Here is a 14,305-nt window from a genome sequence, read left to right on the forward strand (position 1 = left end):
GGGAGAGAGGAAGGGAGAAAATTTGGAACTCAAAGTTTTAAAAACAAAAGTTAAAAAATATATATTTTCACATGCAACTGGGAAATAAGATATACAGGAAATGAGTTATAAAAATCTATCCTGCCCTACAGGAAAATTGAGGGGGAAGGGGATAAGAGAAGGGGGGGAGAGATAGAAGGGAGGGTGGATTAGAAAAAGGGGTATTCAGAATGCATGCCATCTTGGGGTGGGGGGAGGGACGAGATGGGGAGAAATTTGGAATTCAAAATCTTGTGAAGTGAATGTTGAAAACTAAAAATAAATTAATAAATTATTTTTAAAAAGGGGGAAGGGTGTCCCAAAGATAGGTTGGAAAAATGAAGTGAGTTTTGAGGAAAACAACAAAAATACATTGAAAACAGTGTAAGGAGAGAGGCAAGATAAAGAAAACAAAACTTAATTTTCTAGAATTCAGCTACACTAGTGATATCTCTAGCCTCTCAATTACATTAAGGAAAAGAGGGAAAATGAGAGGCACCACCTATGTTTTGGCATTGGAAAGGAAAAATACATGTTGTTATACATTTCATTTACTCATATAATTTCTTCTAAATTGAAGAGTCCTTTGAAATACACATACATGTATACACACATATACTTGTATGTGTATGTGTGTGTGCACACACATGTATATAATCTGGAGATAATCACAAAGTGAAGGCACAAATATTAAGGAAGAAAGATGAAAGATTTCTCACAGATGGTAAAATTTAAACTGAGATTTGAAGGAATCCAGGGAAGCAGGGGCCAGGGATTAAGAGGGAGATCATTCTAGCCATGGGGACAGCCAGAGAAATTGTATGGAGTTGGCAGTTGGTTTTTGTGTGAAGAACAAGAAGGGTACTGGTATTGGATCATAGCGTATATGGATACATGGAGGTCAATAAGGTATGAAATAGCAGAAATAAGAGATCAAGTTATAAACAGTCTGATAATACAAAATAATAAAATTTATGTATGTATAATTATGTTTGTGTAATTGTAATATATTATATTTGTATATTATCAGCTTTATGTGATATATAATATATTTGTACAGATCATATCATGTAAGTGTATGTGCATATATTTATTCCTCAAGGTAACAGGATGACACTGGACTATATTATATAATTTTGCAGATTTCTAGAATGGGTATTAATATTTTATCTATTACTGTTCGGTTTATCATTGACATTGATCAATATCACAATCAACATAGAAATTAATTTGAAAAGTTGTATAGTCATTAATACATTAGCTTTGAAAACCTCAAAAATGCATTATGCCTTCAATTATTTAACTTTTCTCTGATCTGTAAGTAAAGATCTTCAAGTGAGGAATTTCCTCTACCAGTGAAGATCAGCAAATATCCTACAATTTGTAGTTTTGGGGACTTGACTAGGTGATTAAATGATTTGCTCACCATTACTCAGCACATGTCAGAGCAAAGATTTGAAACTAGATTATTCTGGCTTCCAAGAGCTGTTTTCTATTCACTATATCACGTTAGTCCTGTTTCATACCTTTCATAATTGAATTTATAGAAGTTCTCTAGGCATCTTGGTACTTAATATATTCAAATAATATATTAAAAGATACTATTATGTATATCTATGATTTTATGATTGTTGTTGTTGTTTGTCCTTCATTCTCCAAGAGGACCATGACATCAGGGAGGTGATGCCATGACTTGCAAGTGAATTGGATTTAAGTGAGAGAGGGCTGTGCAAAGTCCTCAGCCTCAGTTTCTCCTGCAGAGCCATCTGGGTCCAGTGGCAAGATATAGATCAGGACAACTGGTGATAGTTTAAGTAGTAATGTACAGAAATAAATACATATGTGTGTTTATATGTATGTGTGATTATAGGAGGAGAATAATGTTGGCATGGATAGAAGGCTTCTTCTGAAAAACCTGGATTAATACTTCTGTTTTTATATAAATGCCATGAGGATTGCAAAGTGGGTTCTTTCCAAGAACCTCAGGCAATAGTTCTTATACAGATTGTTTTGCAAATTTCATAGATAAGGAAACTGAGTTTCAAAGAGGTCAAATGACTAGTCCAACTGGTCACATAGCCGGTAAATATCAGACCATGTATTCAAACCCAGATTTTTAGCTAGTGTTCTTTTCACTACACTATCCATTCTGGAAGTGGGGTAGTGTTCAGGGAAAATAGAGAGCTAATTTAATCATGAGGAGTCTCAGACACTTAGCTGCTGTGGCATCCTTTTGGATCTGTAATACCTGACAATTAGGATAAAAATAAAGAGTCTCATCTCTCTGTAAGGTGACCTCATCCTGACTCTGGGAACCCTGGAGTTAGATAAGAAGCAATAACAGTAACATATGGATTTGAATTAAGCTGCAAGAAATTTCTGAGCCCAATGCCATTCCTCAAGAATCCAAAGATGAGACCCAGCCATGGACTCAGAACAATATATCTTCACTCCGTGGGTTTCTAAATTCTTTTCATCCCTCCTATGTCTATGACCCTACCTGATTCTCACAATCCCTAGGAGTCAAAGAAAGTGTCTGTCCCATTTGATCTTAATTGTTTTTTTTTTAAGACTCTAATAATCACTGCTAAGGTAATAGCTTCATTAATTAATACCAGTTCTTGCTGATGACTTATACATAGTGTTAGGGGAATTTACTTTGCTCAAAACAGCCTTGCCTCCTCTCATAGACTGCCATCCTTTCTATATGTGACATGATAATCACAACTCTGGGGAAAAAAAAGAATCAAAGAATTTCATTCTTATAAATAGGGTCCTCACAGTGCTATTCTCTCAGACACAAGTGCACAGAAGATACAGGCATGCACACACGCACGCGCACACACACACACACATCTAAATACTATAGACCTGTTCTTTCTCTCAGCTTTATAGATTAACCTGATAGATCTTTATATCTAAGTCTCAGAGACAGGAGCTTAGATGAAAATGATTTCTTTCAGGAGACCTTAATTGGAAAAGGAATAGACAACTGGAGAAGAATCTGGAAAAGGGCATGGAATTTTTTAGAGGATAGAGAAGGGGCGCTTTCTCACTAAGGTTTCCTCTCCCTCCCTTTTCTCCTCTGGGTTGAAATGAGGAATCTCTCCTGTTCTTAAGGCTGTAGATTCCTGTAATCTTTGTCCCTTTCAAATCTCTACTCTTACCTCCGCTGCTGTTTCTGCCTCTCTGATTGCCTTGCTCTGATGTCCACTAGGATCTCTGCCCTTAGCTCAAGGCAATAGAATTAGTAAAGGCATTTACTTAGAACCAAAATGAAAATTAAAAACCCAAAACAATTTCAACACTAGTTCCTCAAAAAAAATGAAGCAATATTTTTGTGTCAACCAGTCTCATCAAGTATGATCACACCTCAGCCTGCCATTTGACTCATTAACAGATTCATTCTCAAGATGCAGAATTACAAGGTAATTACTTCATTCACTTATAAATTATTAATTTTATATTATTTAATGGAAACAATGTTAATTAACAACATGGTAATATCTTTTCTCATGCATGATTGCTTATCTCTCACTGTATATCAAAATCTTATTTCTCTAAGACTTAAATAAGCATCACAAGCACTAGTATAAAATTTATTAAAAATTGAAGTAATAGCACAAAGTTGCAAAAATAGTTTAATGCTTTAGCTGGGAGGGAAAATCACAGCTGGAGTCAATCATTTATATTAGTTGATATACATGTATATATAATAAATATATATTCATATTAGTCAACCTAATCATCACTATTATATTTTACTTCTCCTTAGGTCTAAAACAGTAACCCACTTCAGCTCTTAAATTGATAGTGAAGGACTCTCAAGAATCTTATTTATTCACAATGTAAAACTTAAACATAACCCTCTTAGAGAAATAGAGATTTTTTTCTTAATCCTTTTTCTCTTTCTTCTCACAATTTTTCTCTTGGTATCCCTGCTAATTATCTATCCTAAAAGCATTCTTTTTACAAATGAGAGTAAAAATTCAATCTATTTACAAATAGAATAGCTATTAAAACATTGTCTTGTAACAGATTCTTCATGTATTAAAGTTAAAACATGCTCTGATATTTGCAGGTCTGCCAAATTATCTGTCACTGTTCAAAGTTTCAAATTTCTTTAAGTATCAGTATGTGTATATGTATATATGTATATATATATATATGTATGCATGTATGTATATGTAGATATGTATATATATACACAGATAATGTAAAAATAAAGATATCAATCAAGTATATATATACACACACATACAAGTATATACAAGCATACATATATATATATATACTTGATTATATCTTTATTTTTGCATTATCTCTCTCTGTATATATTTTATATATACACACATATACACATACATGCACACACACATATATATATACATATATGTATATGCACACACACATTTAAAGAGTTTCAAGATAATGCAAAATAAAGATATCAACCAATTATGTGTGCATATATGTACACATATGTACATTCATTGTTTATTTTTACTTTGCCTCAGAGGATCACAGGATCAGTGATAGATATGCAAGAAACTTTAGCTCAAATTTAATTGAAATCTCTCACTTTACCAGTGAAGCAATTGAAGCACAGAGAATATAAGTGATTTCTCTAGATTTCTCTAAATCACAGGCAAAAAATGGCAGTGCTAGATCCAAATCTAGAGTCTCTAAATATAAACTTTCTATTCTGTGGCTATACCTGATAATTACATTGAAAAGCCTCTTTTTTGATTTACCTGACTCTTTATATAATAAGGTGTCTAGAGGGCATATCATTGTCAGAGCAGCAACAGCATAGAGAAAAGGTATTCTCTCTTCTTTTTTCTCTCTTCCTTTGCTCATCAATCTTTTGTGTTCCTTCTTTATGACCATCCATTCTATTACAACTAGTGAGGTCTTACCACCACCCCAGCTGTCAAGATAGACATAAAAATCAAAACTTAAGACTGTAGTAGTGAATTGAAAAGAGACCAATTGAATAATTTTAAGTTCTTGTGGAGGTTACTATGGGGAAGGAAAATCCAAGTTTTCTCTCAAAAAGAAAGAGAAATCCATATGAACAATCTGATAGAGAAAGAGGGGTAATTCAGGCAAAAAAATATTTGACAAGGACTCTGGAACTTTCAACTTATTCCATATATATGTCTGATGATGAACACATGCATAGACATACAAATACATACATTCAGAAAGATCAGATTCTGCTTATAACCTTGACCTATACATGGAAACAATAAAACAATATGTTCCTAAGTGACTTGACTCAGTGAACACCGTTCTGCTCAAACACACAGGTCTTTACAGAAAGAATCTTGAGACCTTCCATAGATTAGGGCTGTTAAGTCCTGACATCAACTAATTTCCTCATGGTGCCTAAATATTTGATTCCTCTATCATTAGCACCTTGTATTGTGTTAATTACTGATATTGTGGGGAACTATAATATGTATATGTAATATATGTAAGTATGTATAGATGATAGATCATTACATAAATACATATATTTGGGAGCAGCTTGGTGAAACAGTGGATACAGTATAAGGCCTGGAATCAGGAAGACCTGAGTTCAAATGCAGCCTAAGATACTTACTATCTGTGTGATCCTACACGAGTCACTTTACCTCTGTTCATCTGTTTCCTCATCTATAAAATGGGAATAAAATAGCACATGCTTCCCAGCATTGTTGTGAGGATGAAATGAGATAATTATAAAGCACTTAGCACAGTGTCTGGCACATAGTCAGAGCTATATGTTAAAGCAGATCTTATCTTATCTAAAAGCCAATAGGAATGGAAGACGTGACAAGATATTAATAACTTTCATACAAATATTAACCTTCCCAGAGTTCATCTAGAAGCAATAAAAAAGACATTTTCAGAAAAGTCTTCCAGGTAAGAAGGAAGAATGAATAGGAATTCTATTGAACATGAAGAGTACCTCCCTTATCTCAAACTGAGGGGCTCAAGCATACTTTCATTTCCGTAACAAACCTATTCCTAATATATAGACTTCACAATTATTACCTTGCTATTGTTTCCTCCTTGACCTTCCCTATAGGCCTTGGGCATAAAACATATTATCATCCCTACAGTTTTACCAGCCTGGGATATCCTGCTGTGAGGGCCAGCCCCTTCTCAAATTGGTGAGTTCTACCTGGGGCCTCCATTTGGTGGTGAGGTCTGCACCAGCAATTATTCTTCTCCCAGAGCCTTCTACTAACTTTTGGATTTCAAAACCATGCCCCTGGACTGGGAATCTTCATTTCCCTTTAGTCCTCTCGGGTCTCTCTGATTTGTATCCTTCCTTTATTTCAACTTAAGTTTCTTGCTCTCAGTATCTTTTATTATATTCCCAGCATGTGGTACAGTGCTTGGCATCTAGTAAAAGATTTATAAATACATTTTTTTCCTTTCAGGTAATGAAATTAACTACTTATGTTTCTTTTCAGGATTCATTCATCTGACTACTGTTTGCCTCTCTTAAACAACAAGAAAATGATTACTAGTAATAATGTACTAAGAGTTTTCTTCCTTTCTCAGACAGGAGTTGGGGCCCTGGGGAACTCCTTCATTCTGGTACTTTATACCATTACCTTCTTCACTGGTCATAGATTAAGACCTATAGACTTAATTATTACCCATCTGGCTTTTGTCAATGACTTAGTACTTCTCTCCAAAGGGATCCCTTATACAATGTCTGCTTTTGGACTCATTAACTTCATGAATGATTTGATATGCAAATTTGTCATCTACTTTCACCGAGTGGCCCGTAGCCTTTGTCTCTGCACCACCTGCCTCTTGAGTAGTGTCCAGGCCATCACCATCAGTTCAGGGAGCTCCAGGGGGGTCCAGTTCAAAACCCAAGTCCCAAAGTACATTTCCCTCTTCATTCTTTTCTGCTGGACCTTCCAACTCTTGACCAATTATATTCTTCTAGAGACTATAAGCAACCCAAAGATTAGCAAAAATGTCACTAAGATAATAGATTTTGGCTTTTGTACTTTTGCATTTCTAACCTCAGTTAACATCTCACTATATACGTTTGTAATCTCTCTTTTCGACATTGTTTGTATGGCAATCATGGTCTGGACAGGTGGATATATGATATTTTTCCTATGCAGATATGACCAACAAATCCAGTATATTCATAGCAGCAAGCTCACTCCTAGAGGTTCCCCTAAGACCAGAGCCACTCGAACCATCTTGCTGCTGGTCAGCTTCTTTGTCTTCTTTTATTCATTAAATTCTATCTTTTCATGGTATATGTATCATATAAATCTACTCCCCTGGATGGTAAACTACTCTGGCTTCCTGGCTGCCTGCTTTCCAGCTTTTAGCCCTTTTGTGCTGATCATCAGTGATTCCAAAATTTCTATGTACTTCTTGACTCTCTGGGGGATGACAAAGCCCCAATCCTTATACTCTCCTGGGGGATATTTCAATAGCCTCTTCTTCCGAGTCCACCTACAAAGGATCCTGCCAAAGGGAAAGAATCTAATAGGTTTTTTAAACAGAAGTAGAAATCCAGCTGGTCATTCCATCCCCCAGTCGCATAATAGTCAAAGGATAGGAACACGCAGTTGTTAGAAGGAGAAAGCAAAGTTATCAATAATCAAATGAAAAAGTCCTCCAAATCACTATGGATTAGAGAAATGCACATTAAAAACAACTCTGAGATACCATCTCAAACCTATCAGGTTGGCTAACATGACCAAAAAGAAAATGGCAAATGCTGGAGGGGGTGTGAAAAAACTGAGACACTAATACATTGATGGTGGAGTTGTGAACTAGGTCAACCAATATGGAGAACAATTTGGAACTATGCCCAAATGGCTATAAAACTGCATTTACTCTGACTCAGAAATAACACTACTATGTCTCTAATCCAAAGAGATCATTCAAAAACAGAGGAAAAGACCTATTTGTACAAAACAATATTTATAGCAGTTTTTTTTTTGTGATGGCAACGAATTAGAAATTGAGGAGAAGTCCATCAATTGGGGCAGCTAGATGGTGCAGTGGCTAAAGTGTCAGATCTGAAGTCAAGAACACTTGAGTTCAAATCAGGCCTCAGACATTTACTAGCTGTGTGACCTTAGGCATGTCACTCAATCCTGTTTGCCTCAGTTTCCTCATCTGCAAAATGAGCTGGAGAAGGAAATGGCAAAATTCTCCAGTATCTTTGCCAGGAAAACCCCAAATGGAGTCATGAAGAGTTGGACATTACTCAACAACAACAACAATAACAACCATCATTTGGGAAATGGTTGAGCAAGTTATGGTATATGATTGTAATGGAAAACTATTGTGCTATAAGAAATGATGAGCAAAAAAACCTGAGAAGACTTATATGAACTCATGTAAAGTGGAGGGAATAGAACCAGGAAAATATTTTACACAACAGCAATATTCTAAGGAAGATATGTTCCCATAAAAGTCTTAACTACTTTTATCAAGACAATGATCCAAAGTGAATGTTGAAAACTAAAAATAAATAAATTAATAAAAAAAGAAAAGTGAAGAGGGGAATCAGTGCCCTTTCAGAAAAAAAGAAAGGTCAAAGGAAGGAAGGTTGAGGTAAAGTCAGATTGAAGTGGTTTCTGAATAGGAACTGTGTGTTGGATTTGAGAAAAAGATCACATGGTGTTATCCATAGTGCTTATTACACACTTGTACTGAATTGAATTGAATTAAATGAAGAGAAAAATTTAAAAAAGACAATGATCCAAGACCATTCCAAAGGACCCATAATGGAAAATGCCTCCAGAGGGAGAACTGATGAACTCTGAATGCAGGTTGATGCATGCTTTTTTTTTAAAAAAAGAAAGTCTTTATTGTTTTATTTTATTTATATTTTCTTTTGAACATGGCTAATATGTAAAAATGTTTTGCATAACCTCACATGTATAATCAAAATTAAATTGCTTTGCTTTTCAAGGAGGGGAGAGGGGCATGAGAGAGGGAGAGAATTTGAGACTCAAAATTTTTAAAAATCTGTTAAATTTTTTTACATGTAATTGGTAAATATTTAACAAAATAAGTAAGAATAATTTTTAATTGACTGATTAATTAAAACCTGACTTTTCCAAGGTATGTGATAAGTAGCTATTCCTTGAGGACAGTGTTGAAGGAATTATGGTTTAAAATGAACTCTTGGATGTCCTTTCCTTTCAAGCTATGAAGTTCTGTGAATTCTCAGGATGGCTCTTATCCTTTCTCTCCCCAGGATCATTTCCCTCTCTAAAGTTATGCAGGCAAAACCTTGCCTTGATGTTAATATTACAAAAAAAAAAAAATACTAGGTATGCTGTTCAGGGCCTCATGTGTTAATGAGATGTCAAGGAATTATAAACTCCACCTTTTAGGATTCATTCTCATGTTTTCTCACTTGTGCTCATCAATGTGAATCACTGTTTCTCCCCCCATTTCTATTTCTCTTACTCTTCATCTTCTTCCTTTCCTTTCCATTTAATACATACAAATACCTACGGAGAAAGGTAAAACTTTTTCACAGTCACGGTCACAGTCACTGCCATTGATAGAGGGTAAAAATAAGTCTAGAATAACATCCCAGAGAGATTTTCCTGACAGCAAATCCTTCCCAATTGACTCATGATTACAAGTTTAGGAATGGGTTAGTCTAAATCTTTGCACTGTGCAACTAATTGCTTTACTACATGTAAGAGGAAGCTGTTATTGGGGAAGACATTCTCCAGGGTTCTGAGAAAGGCCCTTGTTCTTCTCTCCCTTGCTATTTAGGAGGAGTAAAAGAAGCTCCCTTTCTCTTACATAATCTCTAGGGTTTGGATCCATTATTTTGCCACCAATGACAAGGCTTGAGTTTCTAGTCTGGTCTATGAAAAGCGTTGTTCTTGAATTGAAGACTCTGTTTTTCACATGGGAAACAATACTTGCTTCTTTTGTGACCAGATAAGCGGGGCTCAGGTCCATCAGTTAGCCTTACCTAGAATCACTTCACTATCATAGAAAAAGGATGTTTTTCAGAAATAGTATTTGTAGTGCTAGTATTAATTGAGAATCCATTTCTCAATTTCTTTATTTTATTTCTTTTAGTTGTGTATGTTTCACCCCTTTTAAAAATATTTTATTTCCCCTCAATAATATTTAACATCCATTTCGTAAAACCTTGAGCTCCAAGTTCTCTCCATCCCATCCTTCCTTCCCCACTCATTGAGAAAACAAGCAATTTGACATAGGTTGTACATGTGCAATCATGCAAAACATGTTTCCATATTAGTCATGTTGTGAAAGAAAATACAGACCAAAAAATAAATAAATAAAACAAGAAAAATAAAGTTTAAAAATGCTTCTTATGGCATTCAGTCTCCATCAGTTCTTTCTCTGGTTATGGATAGCATTTTTCATTAAAAATTCTTATCAATTGTCTCAGAGCACTGTATTGCTTAGAATAGCTAAGTCATTTGTAGCTGGTCATCATACAATATTGCTGATAATGCGTACACAGTTCTTCAGAGTCTGCTGACTTCACTTTACATTAGTTCATGTAAGTCGCTCCACATTTTTCTCAGAGCATCTGCTCATCATTTCCCATAACACAATAGTATTCCATCACAATCATATACCACAACTTTTTCAACCATTTCTCAATTGATGGGCATCCCCACAATTTCCAGTTCTTTGCCACCACTAAAAGAGTTGCGATATATATTTTTAAACATATAAGTCCTTTTCTTTTTTCTTTATCTCTTTGGGATACAGACCTATTAGTCTTATTGGTGGATCAAAGGCATGGTTTTATAGTTCTTTGGGCATAGTTCCTAATTGCTCTTCAAAATGGTTGAATCAGTTCACAACTCCGCTAACAGAGCATTAATATCTCAATTTCCCCACATCCTATCCAACATTCATCATTTTCTTTTTTCTGCCATATTAGGCAATCTGACATATGTGGGGTGATATCTCAGGCTTGTTTTAATTTGCGTTTCTCTAATTACTAGTGATTTAGAGCATTTTTCATATGACTATAGATAACTTTGATTACTTTGTCTGAAAACTCATGTTCATATACTTTAACCATTTATCAATCCAGGAGTGGATCTTATTTTTATAAATTTGATTCAGTTCTTTATATATTTGACAAATGAGGACTTTACCAGAGATGCTTTCTATAATTTTTTCACAGTTATGATCACTATGTATTTCCCTCCATCTTAATCACACCACCATTTATCCTACTCTTTGTCTCCTTTCACCCTGTCCATCTTCAAAAGTGTTTTGCCTTGGAAAGACTTACATGAGCTAATTCTGAGTGAAGTAAGCAGAACAAGGAGAATATTGTACACAGTAAGAGCAACATTGTGTGATGATCAACTATGATAGACTTAGCTCTCCTCAACAATACAATGATCCAAGACAATTCCAAAAGACTCATGATGGAAGATGCTAACCACATCCAGAGAAAGAACTATGGAGTCTGAATGTAGATGGAAGCACACATTATCACTTTTTTTGTTGTTTTTTATCTTCTCTTTCTTGTGATTTTCTCCTTTGTTCTAATTCTTCTTTCACAACATGACTAATGTGGAAATATGTTTAACATGATTGTACATGTATAACATATATCAGATTGCTTACTATCTTGGGGAGTGAGGAGGGAAAGGAGGGAAGGAGAAAAATTTGGAACTCAAAATCTTGTAAAAATGAATGTTCCAAACTATCTTTACGTGTAATATTATTAAATGTTTAAAAAAAAAAGCAAAAACCAAACAAACGAAAAATGTTTTGCTTCTGACAACCACCTCCCTCAATCTGTTCTCCCATCTATCAGCCTCCCTCTTCTCTTATCGCCATCTCCTCCTACTTTCTTCTAGGGTAAGAAATTTCTATACCCAATTGTGTGTGTATGTTATTCCCTCTTTGAGCCAACAATGAACAGAGTAAAGTTCAAGTGTTCTTACCTATCTTCTCCATCTTCCCTTCCATTGTAAAAGCTCTTTTGTGTCTCTTTAATGTGTGATAATTTACCTCATTCTGTCTTTCCCTTCCCCCTTCTCCCAATGCATTTCTCTTCTTCAATCCTTAATTTTATTTATGAGATATCATTCCATCATATTCAACTTACACTTGTGCCCTCTGTCTATGTATACATCTTCTAACTACTCTAAAATTAGAAAGTTCTTAGGAGTTACATGTATCATCTTCCCATGTAGGAATGTAAATAGTTTAACCTTATTGAATCCCTTATGATTTCTCTCTTCTGTTTACTTTTTTATGCTTCTCTGAGTCTTGTTTTTGAAGGTCAAATTTTCTATTCGTCTCTGGTCTTTTCATCAGGAATGCTTGAAAGTTCTCTGTTTTATTGAATGTCCACTTTTCCCCTGAAAGATTAAACAAAGTTTTGTATTCTTCGTTGTAATCATAATGCCTTTGCCATCTGGAATATCATATTCAAAGCTCTCCGATTCTTTAATGTAGAAGCTACTAAATCTTGTGTAGCCTAACTGTGGCTATACAATATTTGAAATGGTTTTTGTTTTTGTTTTGTTTTGTTTGTTTTGTTTTGCTGTTTGTAATATTTTCTCCTTGTCCTGGGAGTTCTGAGATTTAGCATATTTTGGGATATTTCTGGGAGTTTTTATTTTGCAATCTCTTTCAGGAGGTGATCAGAAATTCTTTCAATTTCTGTATTGCCCTCTGGTTCTAAAATATTAGAGCAGTTTTTCTTGATGATTTACTTTTGTTTGTTTGTTTAGGCAATTGGGGTTTAGTGACTTGCCCAGGCTCATACAGCTAATAAGTGTCAAGTGTTTGGTCTGAGGCCAGATCTGAACTCAGGTCCTCCTGACTTCAGGGCCCATGCTCTATCCACTGTTCCACCTAGCTACCCCCAATAATTTCTTGAAAGATAATTTCTAGGATCTTCTTTTGATCATGGCTTTGAGGTAGTCCAATAATTTTTAAATTATCTTTCCTTAACCTATTTTCCAGATTGGCTGCTTTTTTCCAATGAGAGATTTCATATTTTCTTCTATTTTGTTATTCTTCTGATTTTGTTCAATTGTTTCTTGATGTTTCATAGAGTCATTAGTTTCCACTTGCCCAGTTCTATTTTTTTATTTTTTAAATTTTATTTTTAATACATAGAATAAAACAAGCATTTCCATGAAAAAGTATATTAAAAAAGGTGATTGCACATGAAACTGCAGATCTATTATGTGCAACATTCTATTCCTTTTAAGTATATAATAAAGTTAACATATAAATTTTTTTCTTTTATTCTTCCCTCCCATGCCATAGACAGGTACCATTAAACACAAATATGTATATATGTGTAAAATCATTCTACACATGCCTCTATTTATCAGTTCTTTCTCTAAATTCAGAAGCATCTTCCTTCAAATGTTCTTTGTAGTTAATCTAGGTTTTTATAATAGTGAAAATGACTTTTTTGTTTAAAATTGTTCTTAAAATAAAATTATTGTTACTATATACAACATTCTCTTGGATCTGCTCATTTAACTCTTCATTATTTTGTGCAAGTCTATCCATGTTTTTCTAAGATCATCAAACTTCCCCCCCATCATGGTCTTTATTTATTTACTTATTTGTTTGTTTCTTTGTTTGTTTGGTTTTTTATTCATTCATTCATTCATTTTTACTTTTCGGCATTCACTTTTATAAGATATTGACTTCTAAAATGTTTCCCCATCTCCCTTCCCCATTCCCAAATGGCATACAATCTGATATAGTCTATACATGTACAATATTAAATATATTTAATACAATATAAAACATAATTCCACAGTAGTCATGTTGTAAAGAAGAATCAGAACCAAAGCAACAAACCATAAGTAAGAAAAACAAAAACAAAAATAGAGAGAAAATAGTATGCTTTGATCTACATTCAGACTCCATAGTTCTTTCTCTGAATGTGGATAGCATTTTTCATCATGAGTCTTTTGGAATTGTCTTGGATCATTGTATTGCTGAGAAGAGCTAAGTCTATCAAGGTTGGTCATTGCACAATGTTGCTGTTACTGTGTACAATATTCTTCTGGTTCTGCTCACTTCACTCAGCATCAGTTCACGCAAGTATTTCCAGGTTTTTCTGAAATCTGCCTGCTCATCATTTCTTAAGAAACAATAGTATTCCATTACATTCATGTACCACAATTTGATCAGTCATTCCCCAATTGATGGGTATTTCCTCGTTTTCCAGTTCTTGGCCACCACAAAAAGAACTGCTAAAAATATTCTTACACATGTGGGTCCTTTTCCCTTTTTTATGATC

At 34.6% G+C, this 14,305-nt stretch overlaps 1 protein-coding gene across 1 annotated transcript in view; it reads left to right on the plus strand.

Moving 5' to 3' along the window:
• Positions 1-3,431: 3,431 nt before the first annotated feature.
• Positions 3,432-14,305, plus strand: part of LOC114044789 (vomeronasal type-1 receptor 1-like) — a 59,233-nt gene continuing 48,359 nt past the window's right edge. Inside the window, exons 1-2 of the mRNA XM_027864471.1 lie at positions 3,432-3,446; positions 6,574-7,326. Of these exons, the coding sequence (XP_027720272.1) occupies positions 3,432-3,446; positions 6,574-7,326 (768 nt within the window). The remainder of the gene's footprint in view (positions 3,447-6,573; positions 7,327-14,305) is intronic.

This window comes from Vombatus ursinus, unplaced genomic scaffold, assembly GCF_900497805.2.
Source record: "Vombatus ursinus unplaced genomic scaffold, bare-nosed wombat genome assembly UNPS02014775.1, whole genome shotgun sequence".
In the NCBI taxonomy this organism is placed as follows: Eukaryota; Metazoa; Chordata; class Mammalia; order Diprotodontia; family Vombatidae; genus Vombatus; species Vombatus ursinus.